Here is a 23,232-nt window from a genome sequence, read left to right on the forward strand (position 1 = left end):
AACGAGGAAAAAACAGCAATGTAAGAAGGCACAATACAAGGTAAGTATATTTAGAAGACCCAAGGAGAGAGAAAAGAATGGGAGCAAACGGCGATCTGTCTGCACTCAACTAAGGAAGGAGCAAACTGAATCCTGGAAGTCCTGTATTCCAAAATGTTGCTGCCTGCCTTTGACCTCTGGGCGATTTTGCTGGGTTTTCATTGTAGGCAGGTCCGTGCAGAGGCACTTGTCCTGGGCCTTGGAGAGCTAAGCAGGTAGGGGCCCCTCACCAGGGACCAGCTGCTTTTTTTGTTTGAGTTTATTCTAACAAGGTTCTTGCCTCAGGCGTCTGACAAGCTCTGTACAGGCCTAATTGCAGGAATGGGAAAACAAATAGGAACATGGATATCCTGCCACGCAGCAAGGTTACCACTTCTGCGGGAAGGTCTCCCTCCATTTGTTACACCTAGACAATCTTTGAGTTAGGACTGACTACAGTGGTACCTCAGGTTACATACACTTCAGGTTACAGACTCTGCTAACCCAGAAATATTATCTCAGGTTATGAACTTTGCTTCAGGATGAGAACAGAAATCATGCTCCGGCGGTACAGCAGCAGCAGGAGGCCCCATTAGCTAAAGTGGTGCTTCAGGTTAAGAACAGTTTCAGGTTAAGTACGGACCTCTGGAACAAATTAAGTAGTTAACCTGAGGTACCACTGTATACAGATAAGTCCTATTATAATGGTGCACCAGGAACCCAAATCAAGCAGACCAGGAGAGCAAGCGCTGCCACCAAATTAGAGAAAGCAGAAGTCAAGTAGTGGAGTGCGGGTCAAGGAAGCAAAACTAAATACGAGAAAGAGAGATCAGAAGACGATAATCAAGTGCATCTCCCCCGACAGAGACAGATTAGTTTATCATATGCAAGTAAAAAAGCATGAGTATGAAAAATGAACCATACAGATATGCATTATTCATGAGCAAAAGATGTTCCAGTCATTAAGATATTTACACCATGACTAAAGCACTTACACACTATGTTGATTTATCGGTTATGTAATTACATAAGATATGCTGATGAATGTTTGCACGGAAAACACTCCTAGATTTTTATTTCGTTAATAAGTTCCCCCACTTTTGAACATTGCATCTCAATCAGGACACAAGACTTTGATTAAGGCCTCCCAGAGGTACTGAGATTACCTTCAGCATGCTAATAACAACCTTGCCTTATTCAGCTAAAAAACAGGGCACTTTCCTTCCTTATCACAAACATAAGGGGGGGGGGAAGATATTGTTAACATCTCACTCACGCAGTGTGGCATACATTTTGGTTTGTAAGAATCCAAACAGAATGAGGCACCTCCTAACCCTTTCAAATGCTCTCAGAATATGATGTTGGTTCTCTGTGTTTAAGAAGGAGGTGGCTGTCAAAACACATTTATATAAGTGATCATAGTCGAATACAATAATCTATAAAACTATATTTAATAGAGAGGATGGGGGCACAGGGAAGAGACAGCAAAGCTCATTCAGAGCAGCTGTTACCATTGCCCATGGCAACTAGAGTTATCCTACCTGTTATTTAGAAAGCTGATGTATTTCCTATTGCTAGCATGAATAGCAGATGAGTCATTCTTGTTGATTATAATCCAGCAAGTACAGGAATAAGAGTGGAAGTCCATCAACCTCACCAAGAAACTTGCACAGGTACAGACTGATATCTTCTTTCTTACTAAATGCAAGAACCTGGACATTATACCCAAGGGTCTTAGAATTAAGAACCCTCTACAATCCACGTATCCCACTGAATATGCAAGAAAACTATGCAACACTTTCTCTAAGAAGCTGCTCAAACATCTGATCAGCGTTCTCTACTCTAAACAGAAGCTAATAAAGGAGGAACTCCTTGTATTGGACAACTCTATCAGGAACCACCAAACTTGGCAAGAGTTCCAAAAGGAAAAACAAAACATTTACCACTCTCAACTGGAGCTACTGAAAAAACAGAAAAACAAGAAACTCTCTAACCTTTCCAACCTACAGGCTACAAATCAAAACAAGATCAACAATATTGTCAATCTCTCACAGCAAGCACTCAGCCCAGCTGAGGAATCAGTCCTTTCATGTGGACTGTCATTCTGCCCTGCCAAATCCCCACACATGATCCAGTTCTGCGGCGACTGGGAAGCATTTTTCCGCCGTTTACGCCTGAAGGAGTATTTTCAACACACACAACAACAAGACAAAGCAGAACAAGCAACAACTTCACAACACAACACCTCTCAACCCACTGGAGAACAACAACCACCCTCCCAACAGAACACTGACCACCAACTACCACCGAAAAAGTGTTACACAAAAAGGGACTCCACATGGACCCCTCCTGATGGATGCAATACCACACTGGACTTGTACATTGACTGCTTCCGCCACAGAATCCAAACAGATGTGACCAGAAAACACCATCGCTTACAACAAAATCTAAACCATGCTGAAAGGAGAGCCATAGATAATCTCAGAAACAACCCAGACATTATAATTAAAGAAGCGGACAAAGGTGGAGCTGTCGTCATCATGAACAAAACTGACTACATTCAGGAGGCTCACAGACAACTTTCCAATACCGCCTTTTACATAAAATTGGACTCAGACCCCACACAAGAATACAAAATAACTGAACAAGATTGTTAAGGAGCTACCCCCACACATCCAAGAACAGATCCTCACTAACACACCAACAGAACCTCGACCAGGAACTTTCTATCTTCTACCTAAAATACACAGACCAGGAAATCCAGGACGCCCCATCATTTCAGGTATTGGCACTATTACAGTGGGTGTCTCCGGTTATATGGACTCTGTTCTGAAACCATATGCCATCAGTGCTCCCAGCTATGTACGTGACACCACAGATTTTCTGAGGAAAATACAATCTTTAAATAATCTTCCCAACAATACTATACTAGCTACTATGGATGTGGAATCTCTGTATACCAACATCCCACACAACGATGGTCTACAAGCTATAAGGAACACCATTTCAGATAAAACCACAGCGGACTTTGCCACCAAACTCTGCCAATTTGTCCTTACCCACAACAACTTCAAATTCGGTGATGACCTGTTCCTTCAGATCAGCGGCACAGCAATGGGCACCCGCATGGCCCCACAGTATGCCAACATCTTCATGGCAGATTTAGAACGTTTCCTAAACTCCTACCTAAACTCTTGTACCTGCGATACATTGACGATATTTTTATCATCTGGACACATGGTCAACAGACCCTGAACACCTTCCACCAGAAATTCAATGATTTTCACCCCACAATCAACCTAACAATGAATCAATCTATGCAAGAAATACATTTTTTGGACACTACTATAAAAATACAGGATGGGCACATAGACACCACCTTATACCGTAAACCAACTGACCGACAAACATATCTACATGCCTCTAGCTACCATCCCAAACATACCAAACAGTCCATTGTATATAGCCAGGCACTACGTTACAGCTGCATCTGTTCCAATTCTACAGACAGAGACTCTCACCTAAGAGATCTACAGCAAACCTTTTTAGAACTAAAATACCCAACAGATGAAGTTAGACAACAGATCAACAGAGCCAGACTGATACCCAGAGAGAACTTGCTGCAAGACAGACCCAAAAAAGAAAATAACAGAACACCTCTAGTCATCACATACAGCTCCCAAGTTAAAACAGTACAACGCATCATCAGAGATCTACAACCTCTCCTGGACAATGACAGTTCTCTTTCTCAAGCTCTGGGAGGAAGACCCTTCATTGCCTACAGACAGCCACCCAGTCTTAAACAACTCCTAACCCACAATAATACTACAACCAGACCTAACACGGACACTGGCACCAGAGCCTGCAATAAACCCAGATGCCAACTTTGCTGCCACATACACCCGGACAACACCATTACTGGCCCCAACAACATCACACATACCATCTCGGGACTATTTAATTGCTCATCGTCTAACATTGTGTATGCCATCAAATGCCAACAGTGTCCTTCAGCTCTCTATATTGGACAAACAGGCCAGACCTTACGCCAAAGAATAAACGGACATAAATCGGACATCAGGAATCACAAGACAGAGAAACCAGTAGGAGAACACTTCAATCTCCCAGGACATTCTATACAAGATCTCAAAGTAGCTGTTTTACTACAAAGGAATTTCAGAAATAGACTGGAAAGAGAAGCTGCTGAATTGCAACTTATCACCAAACTTAAAACCATGGAGAAACCTGGTCTGAACAAAGACCTTGGATTCTTATCTCATTATACATGACAAAGCCATTTTTCACCTTTTCACCCCTTGCTTTTTCCTGTAAGACCTATTGCAGTCGTTAAGAGTCGTCAACAGGCTCATCACAGCTATCCGCCAATCACCCATTCCCACCACCCTTCTGAGTAATACCCCTCCCCACCTTCTCACTATATAGAAGGGTCTGGAAACTTCTGTTTCAGTGTATCTGAAGAAGTGTGCATGCACACGAAAGCTCATACCAAGAACTAACTTAGTTGGTCTTTAAGGTGCTACTGGAAGGAATTTTTTTTGTTTTGACTATGGCAGACCAACACGGCTACCTATCTGCAACAGGAATAAGAGTGTTTGCACAAAATGTGTATTAGATTATATGAGATTGTGGAACAAATGTAGATCAGGAGTAGTCTTTCAGGGCGTGTTTTTTAATTTTAAAAACTACAATTCCCTTCATTCTCTACTGTATGCCATGCTGGCTGGGGCTGATGGGAGTTGTAGTCCAAAATATATGGTTGGCTACCTCTGATCTGAAGTGAGAGCTGGACCATAAAGAAGGCTGATCGTCGAAGAATTGATGCTTTTGAATTATGGTGCTGGAGGAGACTCTTGAGGGTCCCATGGACTGCAAGAAGATCAAACACATCCATTCTTAAGGAAATCAGCCCTGAGTGCTCACTGGAAGGACAGATCGTGAAGCTGAGGCTCCAATACTTTGGCCACCTCATGAGAAGAGAAGACTCCCTGGAAAAGACCCTGGTGTTGGGAAAGATGGAGGGCACAAGGAGAAGGGGACGACAGAGGATGAGATGGTTGGACAGTGTTCTGGAAGCTACAAACATGAGTCTGACCAAACTGCGGGAGACAGTGGAAGACAGAAGTGCCTGGCGTGCTTTGGTCCATGAGGTCATGAAGAGTCGGACACGACTAAACAACAACAACAACAACACCTCTGATCTAGATCACTTATCAGAAGGTTTGTAAAATCACCAACCACTTGATGGGAATATTGGTATTAGTAGGGAATAGTCTATAGAATAAATGTGGGAAACCTTTGTTACTTAGCAAAATGTTGCTGGAATACAATTCCCACCATCCCCATGCTAGCCGGGGCTGATGGGAGTTGGAGTCCATCAACATCTGGAGGATCATAGGTTTCCCACCCCTACTGTAGACTTTCCTACGCTCCCATTTCTAGACTGGCTGTGGCTTCTCTGGATTACAACTACTGAAATATCTCAGACGGAAATCCAAGATGTGACTATTTCACCTGTTTAAAACTCATGTTTTCAAAGTTATTTGCTTTAATTATAAAACAAAACATCTCTTGCCTTTTTAATGTTGACTTTTAAGAGCAAATAAAATCAGATACAAGTAGAAAGCCCTACATTGTAACGTGACTAGTATAGATAAAGAAGACTGTTGTAAATGAATTATGCTTTCAACAGATAGGTTTCGAAAGGATGTGAATCATGGATGGAGAACAAAGCCACAAAAACGAACATTCCTACAATCATTATCTGCTTTCAGGTGCAATCAATGGAAAGTGAAAATTAAAGTGTTCTATATATATCATCCAGGAGCATGATGAAATAATGGATTAAGAATGACAAAACTTTTGTTTGAGCCAAGTGTCTGAAGGACCACCATTAATAAATTATAATTCTAAAACCAATGCTTAATCATATGCCAATAAAATGATAAAATATACATTTTTAATGCAGTGCTGGAGCTCAAGTTGGCCTGTAAACCACATAAGCAATTGATCTGGGTGCCTATATCCTTAATATAAGAACAGTGGTTAGGGTAAGACATTCTGCACATGCTCAAAGGTCCTCTCCTTTCTACTAGCTTATCGGTGTTCCAACCATGGCAGCAAAACTCCTGCATTCATATTTACCTCGGTTCATATTCATTTTTGCCCAACAGGTACATTTTAGCTAGGAGTAAATGAAACAGATACAGTGGTACCTTTGGTTACAAAGGCTTCGGGTTACAAACACTTCAGGTTACAAACTCTGCTAACCCAGAAGTAGTTGCTCTGGGTTGCGAACTTTGCCCCAGGATGAGAACAGAAATTGCGCACCAGCAGTGCGGTGGCAGCGGGAGGCCCCATGAGCGAAAGCACGTCTCAGGTTCAGAATGGTTACGGGTTAAGAACGGACCTCCGGAATGAATTAAGTTCATAACCTGAGGTACCACTGTAGTTACATACATAGAAACCCTATGTACTTGTATATTTTCACCACAATCTTTGGTAAAATGAATCGATTCACTTTTCAGCTGAGGTGCAACCAAGTTGATAAGGATGCAGTGTAACTTCTGTATGGAACATGAGAAGTTTCGGCTGCTTCAGAGCAGGAAACTGGACAAATTCCATGATTCTAAAATACAGTGGAACCTCGGGTTAAGTACTTAATTCGTTCTGGAGGTCTGTTCTTAACCTGAAACTGTTCTTAACCTGAAACACCACTTTAACTAATGGGGCCTCCCGCTGCCGGAGCACGGTTTCTGTTCTCATCCTGAAGCAAAGTTCTTAACCCAAGGTACTATTTCTGGGTTAGCTGAGTCTGTAACCTGAAGGTACCACTGTAAACCTGTGAATGGGGCAGTGCCAAATGATCTTGATGGACAGACTTATCTGCTAAACCATGAACCAACATATTTTGGATTTATCTAAAGGAAGGAAGCTAAGAGTAGATACTTTCCCCCATTCTCTACTCCCCCAGTTCCCCCCCAAAAGGCACACCTGCTCTTTCCTCAGCAACCTTTTGCTATACAAGACACAAATTCCTTCCTAATCTGTCTTGCATTAGCGGTTTAACCTTTTGAGACCGACAACTTGTGCTATGGCACAATATACCAACAAGAGCCTGCACTTTGTGTTGCTAGGCTGCATTCAAGTGGTCCTTCATGCAAATGCACTAACTTTAATCATCATATAATTTTTACTAGCCTACCCTGAATGCCAAGTAGATAAATCAGTGAAGCCTGGTTTTTCCTTATCTATACAGAGACAACACCTTTTTAATGAAACAACGTCTACTATACAGTTAGGAGTATATTTTTTCTAATGCGAAAAACTGACAAGAAGTTTGTATTTCTCTGAATACTCTTTCCTTAACCAAGCTAAATCACTGCAGTGGAATATGGTTAATACACGTTTACATATTTATTTTTAGGGAAAAGGGTAGAGATGCCCCCCCTATTTAATTGCACATAGATCTAATCTACCTTCAGTAAAGGTCATGACTATACCATATGCAGTATTCACGTAAGTGTTTGTTTTTACCAAAGTAACAGGGTTCATACCCTGGCTAAATTTATGTTTCGTTAATCAGAGTAACCTTTTATGCATTTCAGGTCTTGTGGGAAAATCAGAAACACTATCAGTGACCAAGTCCTGATAGTGAAAGCTGAAAAGTCAAAGCAGTCACTAATTTCCCCCTCAACAGTTCACATTATCTATGTTTAACAAGGTTAATCATGTGTGAAATCTAACGCCCAAAAATAACATTGGAAGGGAGTCAGCCAGTATATCGTGGCAGACAGAGTACAGGTGGTAAAGTAGGGCAGTTTCTAAATAATAAAACAACTATTTAAAAATTAAAATTATTCTTCAAAGGATTGGCTGCAAAGCCCAGAGTGTGGTCTGCACAGTAGCATATGTGTTTACTGCCCTCTTGATCCTAGAAAAAGCCAAGTGCTTGCAGGGCCGATTAGTGTTTCTTTCATTTGTATTCAGCGCATCTGTATGGAGATGGAAAAGCCACTGGGAATAAGGGTGGACGACACAATCTTCCTGCTTATTCTGAAAATCTGAATGGTTAGCTATGATAGTCCATGTTTGTACATCAGATAAATCTGGGAAACTTGCAAAGAGTTAGAACACAATGGAGTAATTTTTTTGGTTGTGCTGCACAACTGGTATTTTTCTGATCTTCACCTCTGCTACAAGAAATTGGAAGTTTTAAGTGTAAATTAAGTTTATTATCATGCATGCATCCACACATAATAAAAGATACACATTCAACACAGAGGGTTATGTGGCTAAGAGAAATTGCAATACTAGTACTAGTATCACTATGAAATTGGGAACTGGCAATGTTTGACTACTGTGAATCTAATCTGCCATTTCTACAAACTGAAATAGTTTAATTATGATCTTGTTGTGAAACTCCCAAATGCAGCCAGGTGGATAAAATGCTACTGTCTATAAACTGCACCCAATTACTTGTTTACAAAGAAAGCAGAAAGTAGTGCATAGCTAAAATGTGATACTCCAGAACCCTGATTTTTTGTTTTGTTTTACAGCCATGACAGTTATGATGAACTGTTGTTCTGTAGTACAGCAGTAAAGGAAAACTTCTCGGAAGTGCAGAAGCACAAGGCACAATCCCATGATAGCAAACCATGGATTTTGTTAAGCTGAATGTAGTCAGAAGCAGCTGATGGGCCATCAAGGGCATGTCGCTATGTTCTAAGACAGGCACCCCCACCTGCAGCCCTCCAGATGTTTTGGCCTACAACTCCCATGATCCCTAGCTAACAGGACCAGTGGTCAGGGATGATGGGAATTGTAGTCCAAAACATCTGGAGAGCTGAAGGTTGGGGGTGCCTGTTCTAAGAGCTTGGATTGATAAATACTCTGATTCTGAACAGTTTCTCACTAAGTGGAATCCAATGGGTGTCACTCAGCTGACAATGGTCATCCACCAGCAGAATGGAAAAGGAAACACTTTTCAGTTATTCCTTCTTCTGCAGCCTCTGTCCTTCAAAATACATATTGTCCCAGGGGTCAGCAAACTTTTTCAGCAGGGAGCTGGTCCACTGTCCCTCAGACCTTGTGGGGGCCCAGACAATATTTTTTTTGGGGGGGAAATGAATGAATTCCTGTGCCCCAGAGATGCATTTTATATAAAAGGACACATTCTACTCATGTAAAAACATGCTGATTCCCGGATAGTCCGGGGGCCGGACTGAGGCGATTGGGCCGAATCTAGCCCCCAGGCCTTAGTTTGCCTACCCATGGTTCAGAAGGTTGGGGAGGAGATTCAAGGTAGAGACTACACCCTTTGATGAACAGTTGTAGAGAAGCTAAATGGTTAGAGCTCTACCTTCTGCTGGTCCTTGCCCTTCATGGAGCTCTGGGTGGCACTGGGGACATGCATTGGTGGCTTCAGAGTCTAGTTCTGACCAGCTCTGAGGGAAGTCCTATAATATCTCCCTTAATGGAGGTTTGTGTGTCTATGGTGCTTCAGTGTTGAGGGGCAAGCCAAGCCAATAAACAGTTCAACTTTCAGGGCAAAATAGCCAAGTCATCTCTTAGTAGGGGAGTGACTCCACTGAGTAGTTAAACAAGAGTTTCTGGGCATCAGCCTTGTATTTGCACCAAAAGGTTGCTTCCGTTTTGGTAGCACAGTCTCCTGAAGGATGCTGCCTTCCCCAGTTGGTTGAAGCAGAACATCTGGAGATGATCCAGAGTCTTTCAACCCATACTTGATAATGTATATTTAAAAAATCAACACCTGGCATGTGGTGGTGGGTGGTGGTGGTGGTAGAGATGTGCAAAGTATCTTATATCATTATGCTCATCCCCTCCCGAGTTTCTGAAGAACATATATGTATCAATTTGGCAATATATTAAAAGTGAGCACCAAGGTCATTACACTCCTATCCATACAATAGGATGATTCAACTGGGAAGAGTGTGCTTAAGGGAGGAAAAATCCAGGTGTTAGTTCAATAGCTAAGGGATTATTCTGTTTTTGCCCATGATGGAATAAAATTAGTCTGACGTGCAGCTCCACAGCAAAGACCTGATGTGCTCTCTTTCTGAAAGCGAATGGAAAATTTAAACATACAGAACTTTGAAGAAATCAGGGTTTTTCATCACCAATGGAAAAAAAATAGAGCAGAGAGACAGCATAATTTGTGCCTTTGGGTTAAAATACAGCTGGAATGTCAGATTTTATGTCTGCTGGCCCTGAAAGCATATCTTTAAGTACATATCACTATAAATAATATAAAGAGCTGCCGTGCTCACAAATTAATTTAAATTGCTAGACTAGCCAGTTTTGTTTAACGGCAACAATCACAAATAGAAAAAGGTTAGAAGAGGAAGAACAGCACACACTGGGTAAGCTGTCAGAGAAGACAAATCCTAACTCTCACATAGGACTCTAAGTGATATATTCCCTTTTTTCTGACTGAACAGATTGCTTTGAGACTGAGGGTGTTTCCATACGGCAGTTACTGTGGACTTAGCACTGCTCAGGCACGCAAGTTTTGCATGATGATGATGTCATCCTCATCAAAACACTGCCCCGTCTTATTGAAAGACCTACATTGGCTCCCAGTACGTTTCTGAGCACAATTCAAAGTGTTGGTGCTGACCTTTAAAGCCCTAAACGGCCTCGGTCCAGTATATCTGAAGAAGCGTCTCCTCCCCCATCGTTCTGCCCGGACACTGAGGTCCAGCTCCGAGGGCCTTCTGGCGGTTCCCTCACTGCGAGATGCCAAGTTACAGGGAACCAGGCAGAGGGCCTTCTCGGTAGTGGCGCCCGCCCTGTGGAACGCCCTCCTATCAGATGTCAAAGCGATAAACATCTACCTGACATTCAGAAGACATCTGAAGGCAGCCCTGTTCAGGGAAGTTTTTAATATGTGACATTTTAGTGTATCTTTCATCTTTGTTGGAAGCCGCCCAGAGTGGCTGGGGAAACCCAACCAGATGGGCGGGGTACAAATAATAAATTATTATTATTATTATTATTATTATTATTATTATTATTATTTTCCCAGATGCACCATTTCTGTGGAAAATCTTATCAGTAACAACAGCAGCAACCTGGTGGGGAAAGAGTAAGTATGGATTAAATGAGAAAACAACACGAGACAGCATTTTGATGGGGAAGATGCCATATAGATGCTGCAAAAAAGCAAGCAAACAAAACAAAACCTTGGCATGCATGAGCAGCACTGAGTGCACAATGAACTGCCATGTGGAAGCACCCAGAAAGGTGTATCCGTTGTTTTGGACTTGAGTCCAAAAATGCCCTCCGAAGCCAAATCTAGTTTGTAATGGGTTCTCTGCTAGTCAGCTAGTCTTTCCTGAGAACTTCCCCTTCCAAGACTACAATGTACACTGCTGACACATCCTTACCCCAAATTTTATTTTTGAAAAGAGTGGATAGTAACAGCAAGTGCCTAGTTGCTTGGAAATGCATTATGCATACACTAGACATTCCCTTTTTTTGCTTTGATATTCTTTATCTTTATTGTTGTCATTATTGTTTTTCAGATGTATTGTTATATGTGATAGAGGATGTGATAGAGACATCCACAGATTGCCTGGATCTGCCTCTGTCTTTACCAGATCTGCTGCCAGCACACAACATACTCAGGTAACTCATTTTCCATAAATGTCAAAGTTTGGGAGTGCTGGAAAGGCCTACTATTTTTGTTTTATTCTTTTGGCCAGTGACAGGAATGCCAAGCAGCAATTCTTGCTGGGACCAGAGGTGGGGCAAGGTGGGTGTGGTCCGCCTCGGGTGTCACCTCCGAGGGGGTGACAAAATGATGTGCAGCACTCGATGTCTGTGAGAGATGCTGTGGCTTTGGCACGCACAGGCTTCCCACTGCCAAAATGGTCCGCCCGCTGTGGCGATCACACAGGGTCCCTGGACGTTCCACCGTCTATTGATCCCTGTGCCACCACTTTATTTTTCGCTGCCACCACCCAGGCCCTGCCTGGTACAATACTGAGTCCAGTCAGGGTTAAATTGGAACATAAACTTCTGTTTATTTATTGCAGTTTATCAAGCGCATGGTTTCATAAACAGTATCGGTCAATTACAATCATAGGGTGCCTATCCAGATCTATAACTTCCGCTTCCTGCTCTCACTCACTAAACCACCTCTCAGATATTTACTTGTCTTCCTAGCTTCTAACTGTTCCTGACTCAGCTTATTTCGCTACACCAACTCAACCTACCCACAGCCTCTAGCCCAATTCACTCCCACTCCAACCAACCACCCAACTCCCAACAAACTCCTCCCTTCGCCCCCTCTCAGAGCTGGTTTTGTAGTCTCTCTGACTCCACCCCCCTGGGATCTGATTGAGTAACCTGTTTAACTATTTCACCTCCAGCACTCTCATATGTTAACGTCACACCCGCCGGCTCCCCCTCAGCTGTAGGGTGGCAGGCAGAGAGAAATACCAATGCACGCAATCCACAATCTCTACAAAAAACAACTTTGGCTCCCCCAAAAAAGCTCAACAACTCTGGCTCTGCAAAATAAATAAATAAATAAATAAAATCGAACCATTTTTGCAGGCAAAAAAATAAAATAAAAATTTCAATGGTGGGACGGGGTGACAAGAAATTTTTCGCACCGGGTATTCCCTGACCTTGCTATGCCACTGGCTGGGACAGCTAATGTTTGTAATTTCCCCAGATGCAATACTAGTAACATGCATGTCATTGGCACTGCCCTTTGGTGGCTGCACCAGAGAATCCAGTAGCAAGCTTGGTACTCCTTTCAGCATCGCCACTAGACTGTCCGCAGCCACTACCTGCTAGGGTAGAGGTTAGGATGGGGGGGGGGAGCAGCCAAGAGAGGCATGGCTGCATAATTCAAGTATATGTTTTTATACTGAAAAACATCTGGAGCAGAAGTTCTTATTTTCCACACGCTGCAACTCACAGAATATGCCACAGATGATGCCACCTTTGAGATGCCCCAGTTAAGTTAAACAATGATATTTTATTATCATCAGCCCTAGCCATTTAAAATGTGTGGAATTTTTAAAACCCATCTTTCTGCACAAGCCTACCAGCATCTCAAAGTGCCAATAAAACACCTGATGTCTTTAATTGGATTTTCTGATTATAGTTTTTGCCTACCAGTAAATTATATTTCTTTGCGCAGGAGCCCCTCATTTCTATGAAAAGCTTAACAGCCTTCATGGGGAACACTGCAAGATTTTCACCTGAAATGTAAATGCATCATCCGCCATATTAAATTCCTCCATCCCTCAACATTCAGAAGGCCAGTAATACTATGTAATATACTTCTACCCCAATGGTATTTTATTATTAAAGCTATTCATTCCTTTCCTATCTACATACATTTAGGATTTACATGCAGACAAGATCTCTTTTCAATTATTTCCCCTCAACAAACTCCATATAGTCTCTCTTTAACTGGAGTACACGTTAAATGAAACAAGGAAATAAAACAAGTTTTCTTGCCCACGATCAGCTTAGTGCAAACAATTTCTAATCTTAAAAATGGCTGATCAACATTATAATGACAGGGAAGGAAGGTGGTATATCTGCAATGCCGGGCTGGCAGCAAGTAATCCTGTTAATCTTGTTAGAAGTTTGGAAGCAGTTAATCTAAAACTCAGCTACACCAAAACCAAATAAATTGCAAATGCCCTTGTTTCTTCCATGAAATCTGCATATAATAAATTAAATGCAAAGTCATATTTGCAAGTACTGTAGAAGTACTTAACCTGACCTATTTACCAACCTGCACTTTGCCCCTCTACTTGGAAATACTTAGCGTCAAACTACATATCATGTTATACACGTTATTGCATTTAACATAGCTGGGTTTTTAAATCTCTCTCTCTCTCTCTCTCTCTCTCTCTCTCTCTCTCTCTCTCTCTCTCTCTCTCTCTCTGTGTGTGTGTGGGGGGGAGGAGCAACAAGGACAGGGAGTGCATGATTAAAATCCTCTCAAAATTGCTTTTTGCACTGGGAGCAAAATTCCCACTGGTGCCATTGGGTGGGTCCGTGTATTCTGTAGTGTGTGTGCTTCTGATTAAGGAAAAGAGCTTGAAGCCTGAAGTTGGAAGAAAGGAGACAGAGAGGTAGAAAAAGAAGTGGTTAGCTGATTAACTGAAACTGGGGGTTCCTCTGAGGAGCCTGATATCTGCTGCTTACTGAAGGAGAGACCATTTGCTTACAGTATGTTCTGCTCGTGTATTGCAAATGATACCTTTTTACAATATGTGCCAGTTTGGATTAACATATTTTGGCTTAATAAATTGTTACATAAATGAGACTTTTGTCCATGAACGTAGCTCCTTCAATCAAACCCGGAAGCTCTCATTAATCATCAGAACCAGAGAGCTATGGTTATCAGTTTTGGAACAAACCAGGGTATTAAACCACGTTTTGAAGTTGATTTAATACTGTATCCTGACTTGTTCCAAAAATGATAACCATAGCTCTCCTGGTTTGGATGAAACATGACATCACGGTTAATTATTGACTTCCTAACTTTGTGCTGCAAAAGGAGAAATGAAAGAACGACTCCAAAAAATTTGCACATATCTGGACTGAGACATGATTCAGCTAATATATGATGGTCTGAATATGACCACAAAGTCCCCAACATTCCCTCATCCTAAGGAAACAAAGTTCTGCTCCAGCATTGCCCCTCAAACTTCTCACTGTTTAAGGACATGGGGAGTGCTTAAATATATTATTGTAATGTAAGTGGGTTTAACAATATGAACTGCTGTCCCCCCTCTTGTTAATTCAGATAATGAAACTTTACTTGTACTTATTTGGCAATAATTAAATTTCATTTCACCTTTATAGTCCATTTCCTACAGGGAACAATGCTTATGCAACTGATTTTAATGAGGCCTATGTTTCAAAAGTGCTGGAGAAAAATGTTAATTGGGCCTGTTAGAGCCATTTGCAAGTTTGTAGTATGCAAACTAAACTCTTTTTATGTCTCTTTTGGGGAGGACTTGAAATTTTAAAAAGATAAGACACAACTCGATGTTTGAATACCTATAGGTGAGTTAAAACTACTCCCTTCCCCATAACCTTCTGTTTGCAGGTAACTAATTAGACCAAATAAGAATGCCCACTGAAAACAATATATTCAGTGGCATATTAGGGAGCTTAATAATTTAGCTGGGTTGACTGCCATTCTAACAACTTGCTTCAATATGACTTCAGAAAGAAAGTGACATATGGACTACAACTTGAAGATAGCCAGGAACAAAGAGCAATAAGAACAGGGGTCAGGAAGGTTTATTTTGCCTGGGCCAGACTGGTCCCACGGAGATCCCTCCATGGGTTGGATCACGCATGCGCACGAGCACATGTGCCCGTGATTTTTGGCACTGCAGAAGTGAGTCCCCGTGCTGCGCTGGTTTAGCGCAGCGTGCGAGCAAGCAGCTCGGTTCGGGGGGGCTCATGGACCGGTCAAATGACCTCGGCAGGCCGCTTCCAGCCCATGGGCCTTAGGTTGCTGACCCCTGAATAAGAGGAATCTGTTTTTATCATTTTAACTTACAAAACCATGCAGTACAGCAGTTTGTGCCAAAATTTATATTGGGTCTTGCCTTTGTCTGGGTGATGGAGACAGTGACAAAGTTTGAAGGAGTACCTTTTCCTAAATCAGCTTCCTCATTCTCCTGCTGACGCCCTTGGCTTAACAAGACTACATTAGTATGCATCCACTTTACTCCTCCTCAGTTACAGGGGAGAACAAACCTTGTTTATAGGTCATATGAGGACAGAGCTGAACCACAGGCTCCATTTTGGATGACACACTAAGCCAAACCTTGGCCTATCTCAGCATGTCACAGCAGAAAAAGGGACCAGGGAGGAGCAAACCAGCTGCCAAGGTTTGACTTGAGATGCTGTCAAAAGCAGGCCTTCTGGGGAGACTCAGTAGACACCAACCAGTAGACACCTCAGAGAACTACCATCATTTGTCTGTGTTTCAAAACCAAACTTTGAATCATAAAGCCATAAAAAAAACAGAAGGTAACCTCTTCCCAGACTGGTAAAAGTAGTGCATTTACAGAATGAAGAATGGGTGGCTAGATTAGTCAACATGAATTACAGAGCATTTTGCTTTGAATATAGTTCATTAGTTTGTTAGGATGTAATTGCCAACTTTCTCTGCAGATGAAGGGCAGTGTATGATTGCCCGTCAGTTCACAGTCTAGTGTGCAGCTGGCCTACACATGCAACGAGGCGGCAAACTCTTAAAGTCTAATCACATTTTAGGTTGGATCAATTTTCCGTGTAAATAGGCCTATGAGAAATGAAAGCTTCCATCTTGGTTCTGTGTTGAGAGGAAGAAACTCAGGACCTGAACAACTGACTGGATACTATGCAAACATTTCCTTTTGCATAGTATCTGAAGAAACTTCAGAAGTTGCTGAAGTTTCTTTGAACCCAGACGTGTTTATTCACGCAAATCTCTTATAAAGGCTATAAGTTTGCTTGTGATTGGGGGAGTAAAACAAGTACTCTTTGTTCTTGGTCATCGGCTACATCTTTGTTAGGAGATTTGCTGAAACAGATGCTGTTATCGTATTGGTCCTTCTTACTATGGTATGGTATTTTATTGTAATATTGCATATGCTTTTAAGCTGATTTCATCAGACACTGTTTGTTGCCTTGGGAAACTATTGTATTTGGAAAGGCAGCTAACAAATTAAAAAACCTAACACCTGAAACAGTCCTTGGCATAATTTCTTTACTGATCTAGTTTAAAACTCTATTCTTTGAAAGGGGAAGACCAGACCATTTTTAATTCTAAACTTGCATATTAAAGTTTTGTTGCATCCCAATGTTTCTTTTGAGTTTTTAGTGTTAAAAAGTTTTTCCTTAAATATAATTCATCTGGCCCTTGACACAACCCATTAAAAAACCTATGCTGTTAGGCTTCATACTAGAAGTGAAACTACCTGACTAGCCATAGATCATAGAATTTCTAGTATGACCATTTTAGGAGGTTAGGAGTCTCAAGTAATAATTTTCCATACAAGGGCACATTCCCTACCTATACTCTTATCTAGTAACAGCTATACTCCCAAACAGAATAATTAGATTCAGTGAAGAATATCACAAGGAAAAGTGCCCCATGGGTATTATCTCACAAAGCCAATTGACTTGCCTCGTATTTTTCTTGTTCCTGAGGAGACTTTTAAATCCCTTATTGATAAGAAAATGCAGTTAATCTTCCATTCCATGGCCTTGTGTAAGGCCTACCATAAAAAATGAAAAAGCTATAAAGTCTGTGCTGTTTTATGTAACTTCCATGGGCTACTAAATGAAGGATGAAATCTTTGTACCATCCTTTCTGAAGGCAACTATAGTTTGCCATGTTATTTATCTTGTATACTTGGAAAGACATTTAGCCTTCCATAATCTTCTAAAGAGCATCTGCAAACCATAATTTTCTACTTTGAAGTAGGTTTCTTAAGGAGGGGAAAAAATGACACTTTTCTCTGCCTTGATTCCAGGATTTAGGGTGTCCCCCCAGTTTTGCTGTTGTTTTGGCTTTGTCTGTCACTAAACACACATAAAAGTTAGTGTCACACTACACAAGCATTTTTTTTTATTAAAAAAACCTCTGTTTTGAGAGAAATACCAATGCACCATAATCTCCTTTGTACAAGTAAACCTCACTTGAGTAACTGAGAGTTACCGCCTTGATAGGAACTATGATAAGCTCTCACTCTGCAAACCATGAAACAGCCAGACTCTAAATTACAATAAAATACTGTTCACCTCTCCACGAACCAAGAGAGATTAATGAGATGCTGCTGATGGGAATATCTGTGCTACTAGAGGCATAACGGGTCATAATCATTGTTCAAGTAGCCTCTAAAGGATGGACAGTAAAATGTCACAGATGGCTCCCAGAATGAAAGCTCAGCATTTCAACATACCCATAACCGAGACATCGTATTCTATCAGCAGAGTTGCTTCTTGCCCACATTGTTTGAGAATGCTCATGGCTTCGCTGTGTGATGTCCCGACCAGACGAATTCCATCAACGCTAAGCAACCTGTCACCAGGCTTTATTGTCCCCTCCCTGAAAGAAGATTAAAAGGACAGTCATTATTAATTTGATAAAATGCAATTTGGAGACAGTAGGCATATGCAAAGTGGTTCCCTAACACTCTCTTCTGACATTTGGTGCAGCTGCCTTTTCTCTTATTATCGATTATGACAGCAATACAGTTCAGGGATCACTAGCAAAAGGGGAATTGCTTTCACCCGAAAATCAGTGATGGAGAAATAGCAGCACATTGCTAAGTAACATGGACATTGTGAGGAAGTACAACAAACATTCCCTCCCACCCTCAAATAAACATGTGCCTATTCCAGTTAGGCCTCCACAACAGCACAAAAAAATATTTATCTGTATATAGGTTAGTAAAATATCACATTTGCCTGTGCATCTCTGACCATTAAATACCAGGCTAAATATAAAAGTCTACCCTGGAATATCTGAGTTTTCATTTTTGGCAGCTCCCAACAGGAAATGGGTTCCAGAATTGTGAATCGGTCTCAGGTCACCTTCAGGACGCAAAGTAAACTGCCCAAGGCATCCACATTGCTTTGTAGCCAATATCTGGAGGCATCTCCTGTAGCAAGATCTAGGTGGCCACAGCAATTTCCCTGTTGCCATGTGCAGAGGGCCAGAATAATATGATTACAGGAACATTTAGTACTTCCTCTTACTGTATAAGCCAGCCGTCCTCAACCTGGTTGGCGCTTTCAATATATTTTGGAGCACAATGTCAGACCCAGCCAACATGGCTAGTGGTCAGAGATGCTGGAAGCTGTAGTCCTCTCCAAAGTATCTAGAGGACACCAGGTTAGGCAAGCTATGAAACACTTTGTCATCCCTTCTAACATGTTGAATTGGGAGCAGTGGGAAGTATAAGTTTGCCCTTTGAATGTTTCATTGCCACACTATAAGAGTGCCCTTAGCCAATATCTGTGGCTGGTATGAAAGATAGCAATCTATAATATCAACCTGTCATAGTCAAAATGTTAAGCAGTGGTGAGGAACCTGGTGTCCTCCAGATATTATAGGACGACAGCATGCAGAGGTCATGACTGCTGGGCATGGTGGCTAGGGGTTGGAAGTTGGAGTCCAACAACATCTGAAGGGCCCCATCCCTGTTTTAGCAGGGGGAAGTTGTAAACAGTGAAGGCTCATTAACTTCACAGCCAATTTTCCACGTTCTTGATTTCCTCCCTTGCGAATTGAAAAAAAATTGACTAGTGTTTTTTTCTGGCATTGGTATGGACCACAACATGCTCTCAGCTATAAAAGAAGATGCAAGAAAGAGATTTCTCAAACTACTTGTCTTTCATTGTATTTGCCCCATTCCAAATGTGATGTGCATGCAGGCATAAAAAACAGGGGGAGGGGAGAGATTCCTCATCGACATCTATGAAGGATATGCTCTTAGCAAGCACAAAGGTGGCTTATGACTGAGCAGAATGGCAAGTGAGCTAGAGCAATCACAAAGAATCACTGAATCATCTCGGTTGACTGCAAAAAAAGTTCTTCACCAGAAAAATCAATGGCATTATTAAGAGATTTCAGATTTCTGCCCCCTCCAAAATGTTTACATGCACTAGAAGACCCTTAAGCTAAATTCCCACTCAACTAACAAAGCCCACTGGGTGATGTTTGGTGTACATCTCAGCCTAATATCACTCCCAGGATTCTTGTGAAAATAAAAAAGGGGGATGGGGATATGTGGAGCCTTGACCTCCCTAGATAAAAGGCAGGATATAAATTATGTGATGGCAATGACAACTACTACTATTAAATATGTATTAAGTAAAGTACCAACAAAACCTGCAAGGAGTTAGGGTTTGGACATTAAAAAAAATTAATACAGAACCCTTGTTCCAAAAGTGAAAGAGAAAATCTTGAAATGAGTGGAAAAAAACACCTTAAAGCTTAACAATAGGAAAGTTACAAGATAAACTAAATTTGCATACTGCAAAGTGTGTTCTATTCCTCTTGAAGCATTCAGAAATGATTAAACCCTACTTAACAAAACAAGCTGTCTCTCAATTAAAATTCATTCCATGTAGTCTTGTCCAATACCTATTATTACTAATACAAAAAAATGTATAATTTATAAGGCACAATGGATAAGACGCAAATGTGTCTATTGTGCTTCCCAGATATATGTCTTAACTGGCACCTCCCACCAAACAATTTATCCTTTAGTTTTTTGTATATCCTTTTCTCTCGTATATGTATGTGTGTGTCTACATGTTCTGCAGAAGACGAATTGTACCTGTCAGCAGGTCCTCCAGGTCTAACACATGTTATTACAACAGGACGAGATTTATTTCTGTCATCATGTGCTCCACCTAGGAAAAGAGAACAAAATTGCTATCTTCTTGCTACTCCTTGTCACTTCCAAAGCAACCATCTTGAAAAATCTGCAGCAGACACTAACAGAAAACCCTCTTCCCATCCCCAATAAACCGCCAAACTTTAAGGCCAGTGAAGTAACTCTGTGGTGTATTGTTAGTTCAAGATCCAGGGGGGCTGGCTGAACACAATCTAGCTCAGGTGAGCTGTGCCGAAATCCCACTGAAAGCAAAGGAATGGTACTTAGTGATGGCTAAATTCTCACATTAATTTCAAGCTGAAAAATTGGAGCAGGACAGTAAATACTGAAACCAATATACACAACATATGTAGGTCGGAAGTAGTTACCATACAGACAGCCCTTTCCTTTATGAGCCTGCCTGAATTCTGAGATCTACAAAAAGAGATACTTCTCATATTCCTGCCAACATCTGAAGCAGGGATATGGGAGAGGGTCTTTTCATTGGGCGCATCCTGCTTTTAGAATTATAGGGGTGCATGTCTTGATCTCTCTTCAGTATTCTTATTACTTAGACAGGTGATCTCTCTCTGTTTATTTTATTTTATTGATTTCTGGAATTTCAAAACTGTTCTTCATCCATGTGGATCCCACAGTGGTTTACAAGCATTAAACACAATTAAAATGGTGAAACCTACAATGAAACAACCAAGATCTCTTAAAAACCCTGCACTTGGGAAAAAATAAAGCCACAGCAGTTAATAATAACCTGTACAGCCTTGCACAATCCAATTAAATTCTGCAGAAGTCCTGAGTAAACAGATGTGTCTGGACTGTCTTCAAGGGTCGTCCCACATATAGAGCATATTACAGTAGACATGAAGTTACTTTCAATTTTTGGTGTTTTATTATTTTTTGGTATGGTACTGACTGGTGCTTACTTCTTCTGTTTATATGTTGCTACATAGTATTTTATTGCTTGTTGTGTTTTTATTCAGATTGTCAGACTGCCATGGCAGAAATGTGGAAAAAAAATGTAAATAAACCTTTTTAAAAAAGGAGTCAAATATTGGCACATGCTTACTTTACCTGCCTTAATCTAGATATTAGAACACAACTAACAGTAAGAACTGTGATTCTTAAAACTGTGTAGGACAAGGGACATCTTTACCAGCTCTGCTGTGGGACAAATAGGTGGAGAGAAAGGGGAATGGTAGACAGAATAGGCTTATAACAGACAGCAAGCTAGAAGAAAAAATGAAGTGAAAAAATGAACTTACCTCTTATTACAAACCCAAAAGTGTTCCCTTCTTTATGTAAAGTAACTTCCACAGTTCTAAAAACGAGACCTGAACCCTGTACAGCTGAAAAATGAAAACAAATTTTCCAGTTATACTATGTACAATAATACAAACATTTACAGTCATTAATGAAGTACTTCTAATATAATAAATTCATTCAGATTTAGATTTAGAAATAAACCCCTAAAATACAGGAACAACCAGCTTCTGAGAGGTTTTGACAGAGTCATCCTGACTGACACAATTTGAGACAGGTTTCTGTGTTTAAACAATGGTTTTAATAATCTTACTCCTCTGCCCTATAAGTATAAGCTTATAGAATTGTAAATCTTGGAAGAACTAAGGCTGTATTCAGCTCTTCAGGTGTTTTCTGATTGGTTGGTTGGTTGGTTGGTTGATCTTTGAAATCAGTCTTGCTAGATATCAGAGAGCTTTAGAGTAATAAACAGCAATGCAGAATATATATATATATATATATATATATATATATATATATATATAACCTTATAAAACCTTCAGGATACTATTCATATCTTGTCAGCCTCAAAATATTTCTATAACCCAGAGTACTACACTTCCAATTCTACAGCCAAGAAGCTGCATCTGAGATGTCTGGCAGTATTGCTGAGCTAGCAATTGAACACAAGAGTCTTCATTTCTAATACCCTCTTATTCATAGACAAGACTGGTGTGTGTGGGTGTACCTGAGAGGAAAGGAGAGAGAGAATAGTAAAAAGAAGTATGGCATGACAAGGAATTGTGTCCTTTGTTGACCAGATACTGACAGTAATAGCTAGACACCAATCATTCTGTTTCATTACAAGATATACTTGTATAAGGTCAGAAATTCTGAAAACTTAAATGAACAGTTATGGTTGTAACTGTAATGCAGCGTGACAGACTCATTTTTCGATTCAGTGGACAAAAATCACACACATGCAACCTAACAGTGTAAACAGAGTTGTTACATTCAAAATATATGCATTTAACCTATGAAGTTCGCCGTATGCTCAGTTGATAAAGTTAATCAGAGCCCCTAATTCAGATCACAAAGCTTAATTATTGACACCAAAGAACATCATAAACAGAGCACTGAAGTTCAGAATTGTTAATAAAAACATCAAATTTAATTCAACGACCAGGACCTAAAAACTAAATGTGTTCAATCAATTGAACACAATCCACCGCTGAGCAACAAGAACTGAACGTACCATTGATTTCAGAAATGGTGTGCTGGGTTGCACATCTAATTTTTATGTCTGGGATGCACTGAAATGACTATAGAAATAAAGCCATTTTATTTTCCTCTCTGTATGTATGACTGCACGTTTGTTTTGTACATATGAACAAGAAATAGAAGCCAACAAAGGGCTGTATGGACAAAGGATAAGAATGCATTTCAAATAAGGTCTGCCTTGCTTCCCAGTTGACCTGAGTGCAATGGGACAAAATAAACAGAAAATTTGTTTAGGGTGGGGGAATAAATCTACCCCACATCCCACACA

At 40.9% G+C, this 23,232-nt stretch overlaps 1 protein-coding gene across 21 annotated transcripts in view; it reads right to left on the reverse strand.

Annotated features, from left to right (window-relative positions):
• Window positions 1-23,232, reverse strand: part of GRIP1 (glutamate receptor interacting protein 1) — a 328,693-nt gene that overhangs the window by 40,700 nt on the left and 264,761 nt on the right. For all 21 annotated transcript variants that reach the window (XM_081927999.1, XM_081927983.1, XM_081928002.1 and 18 more), the window contains 3 exons: window positions 21,707-21,790; window positions 20,388-20,463; window positions 18,003-18,148 (listed from right to left, as the gene is read on the reverse strand). In XM_081927999.1, the coding sequence (XP_081784125.1) occupies window positions 18,003-18,148; window positions 20,388-20,463; window positions 21,707-21,790 (306 nt within the window). The remainder of the gene's footprint in view (window positions 1-18,002; window positions 18,149-20,387; window positions 20,464-21,706; window positions 21,791-23,232) is intronic.

The sequence above is a fragment of the Podarcis melisellensis genome, assembly GCF_964234715.1.
Source record: "Podarcis melisellensis genome assembly, chromosome: 10".
NCBI lineage: Eukaryota > Metazoa > Chordata > Lepidosauria > Squamata > Lacertidae > Podarcis > Podarcis melisellensis.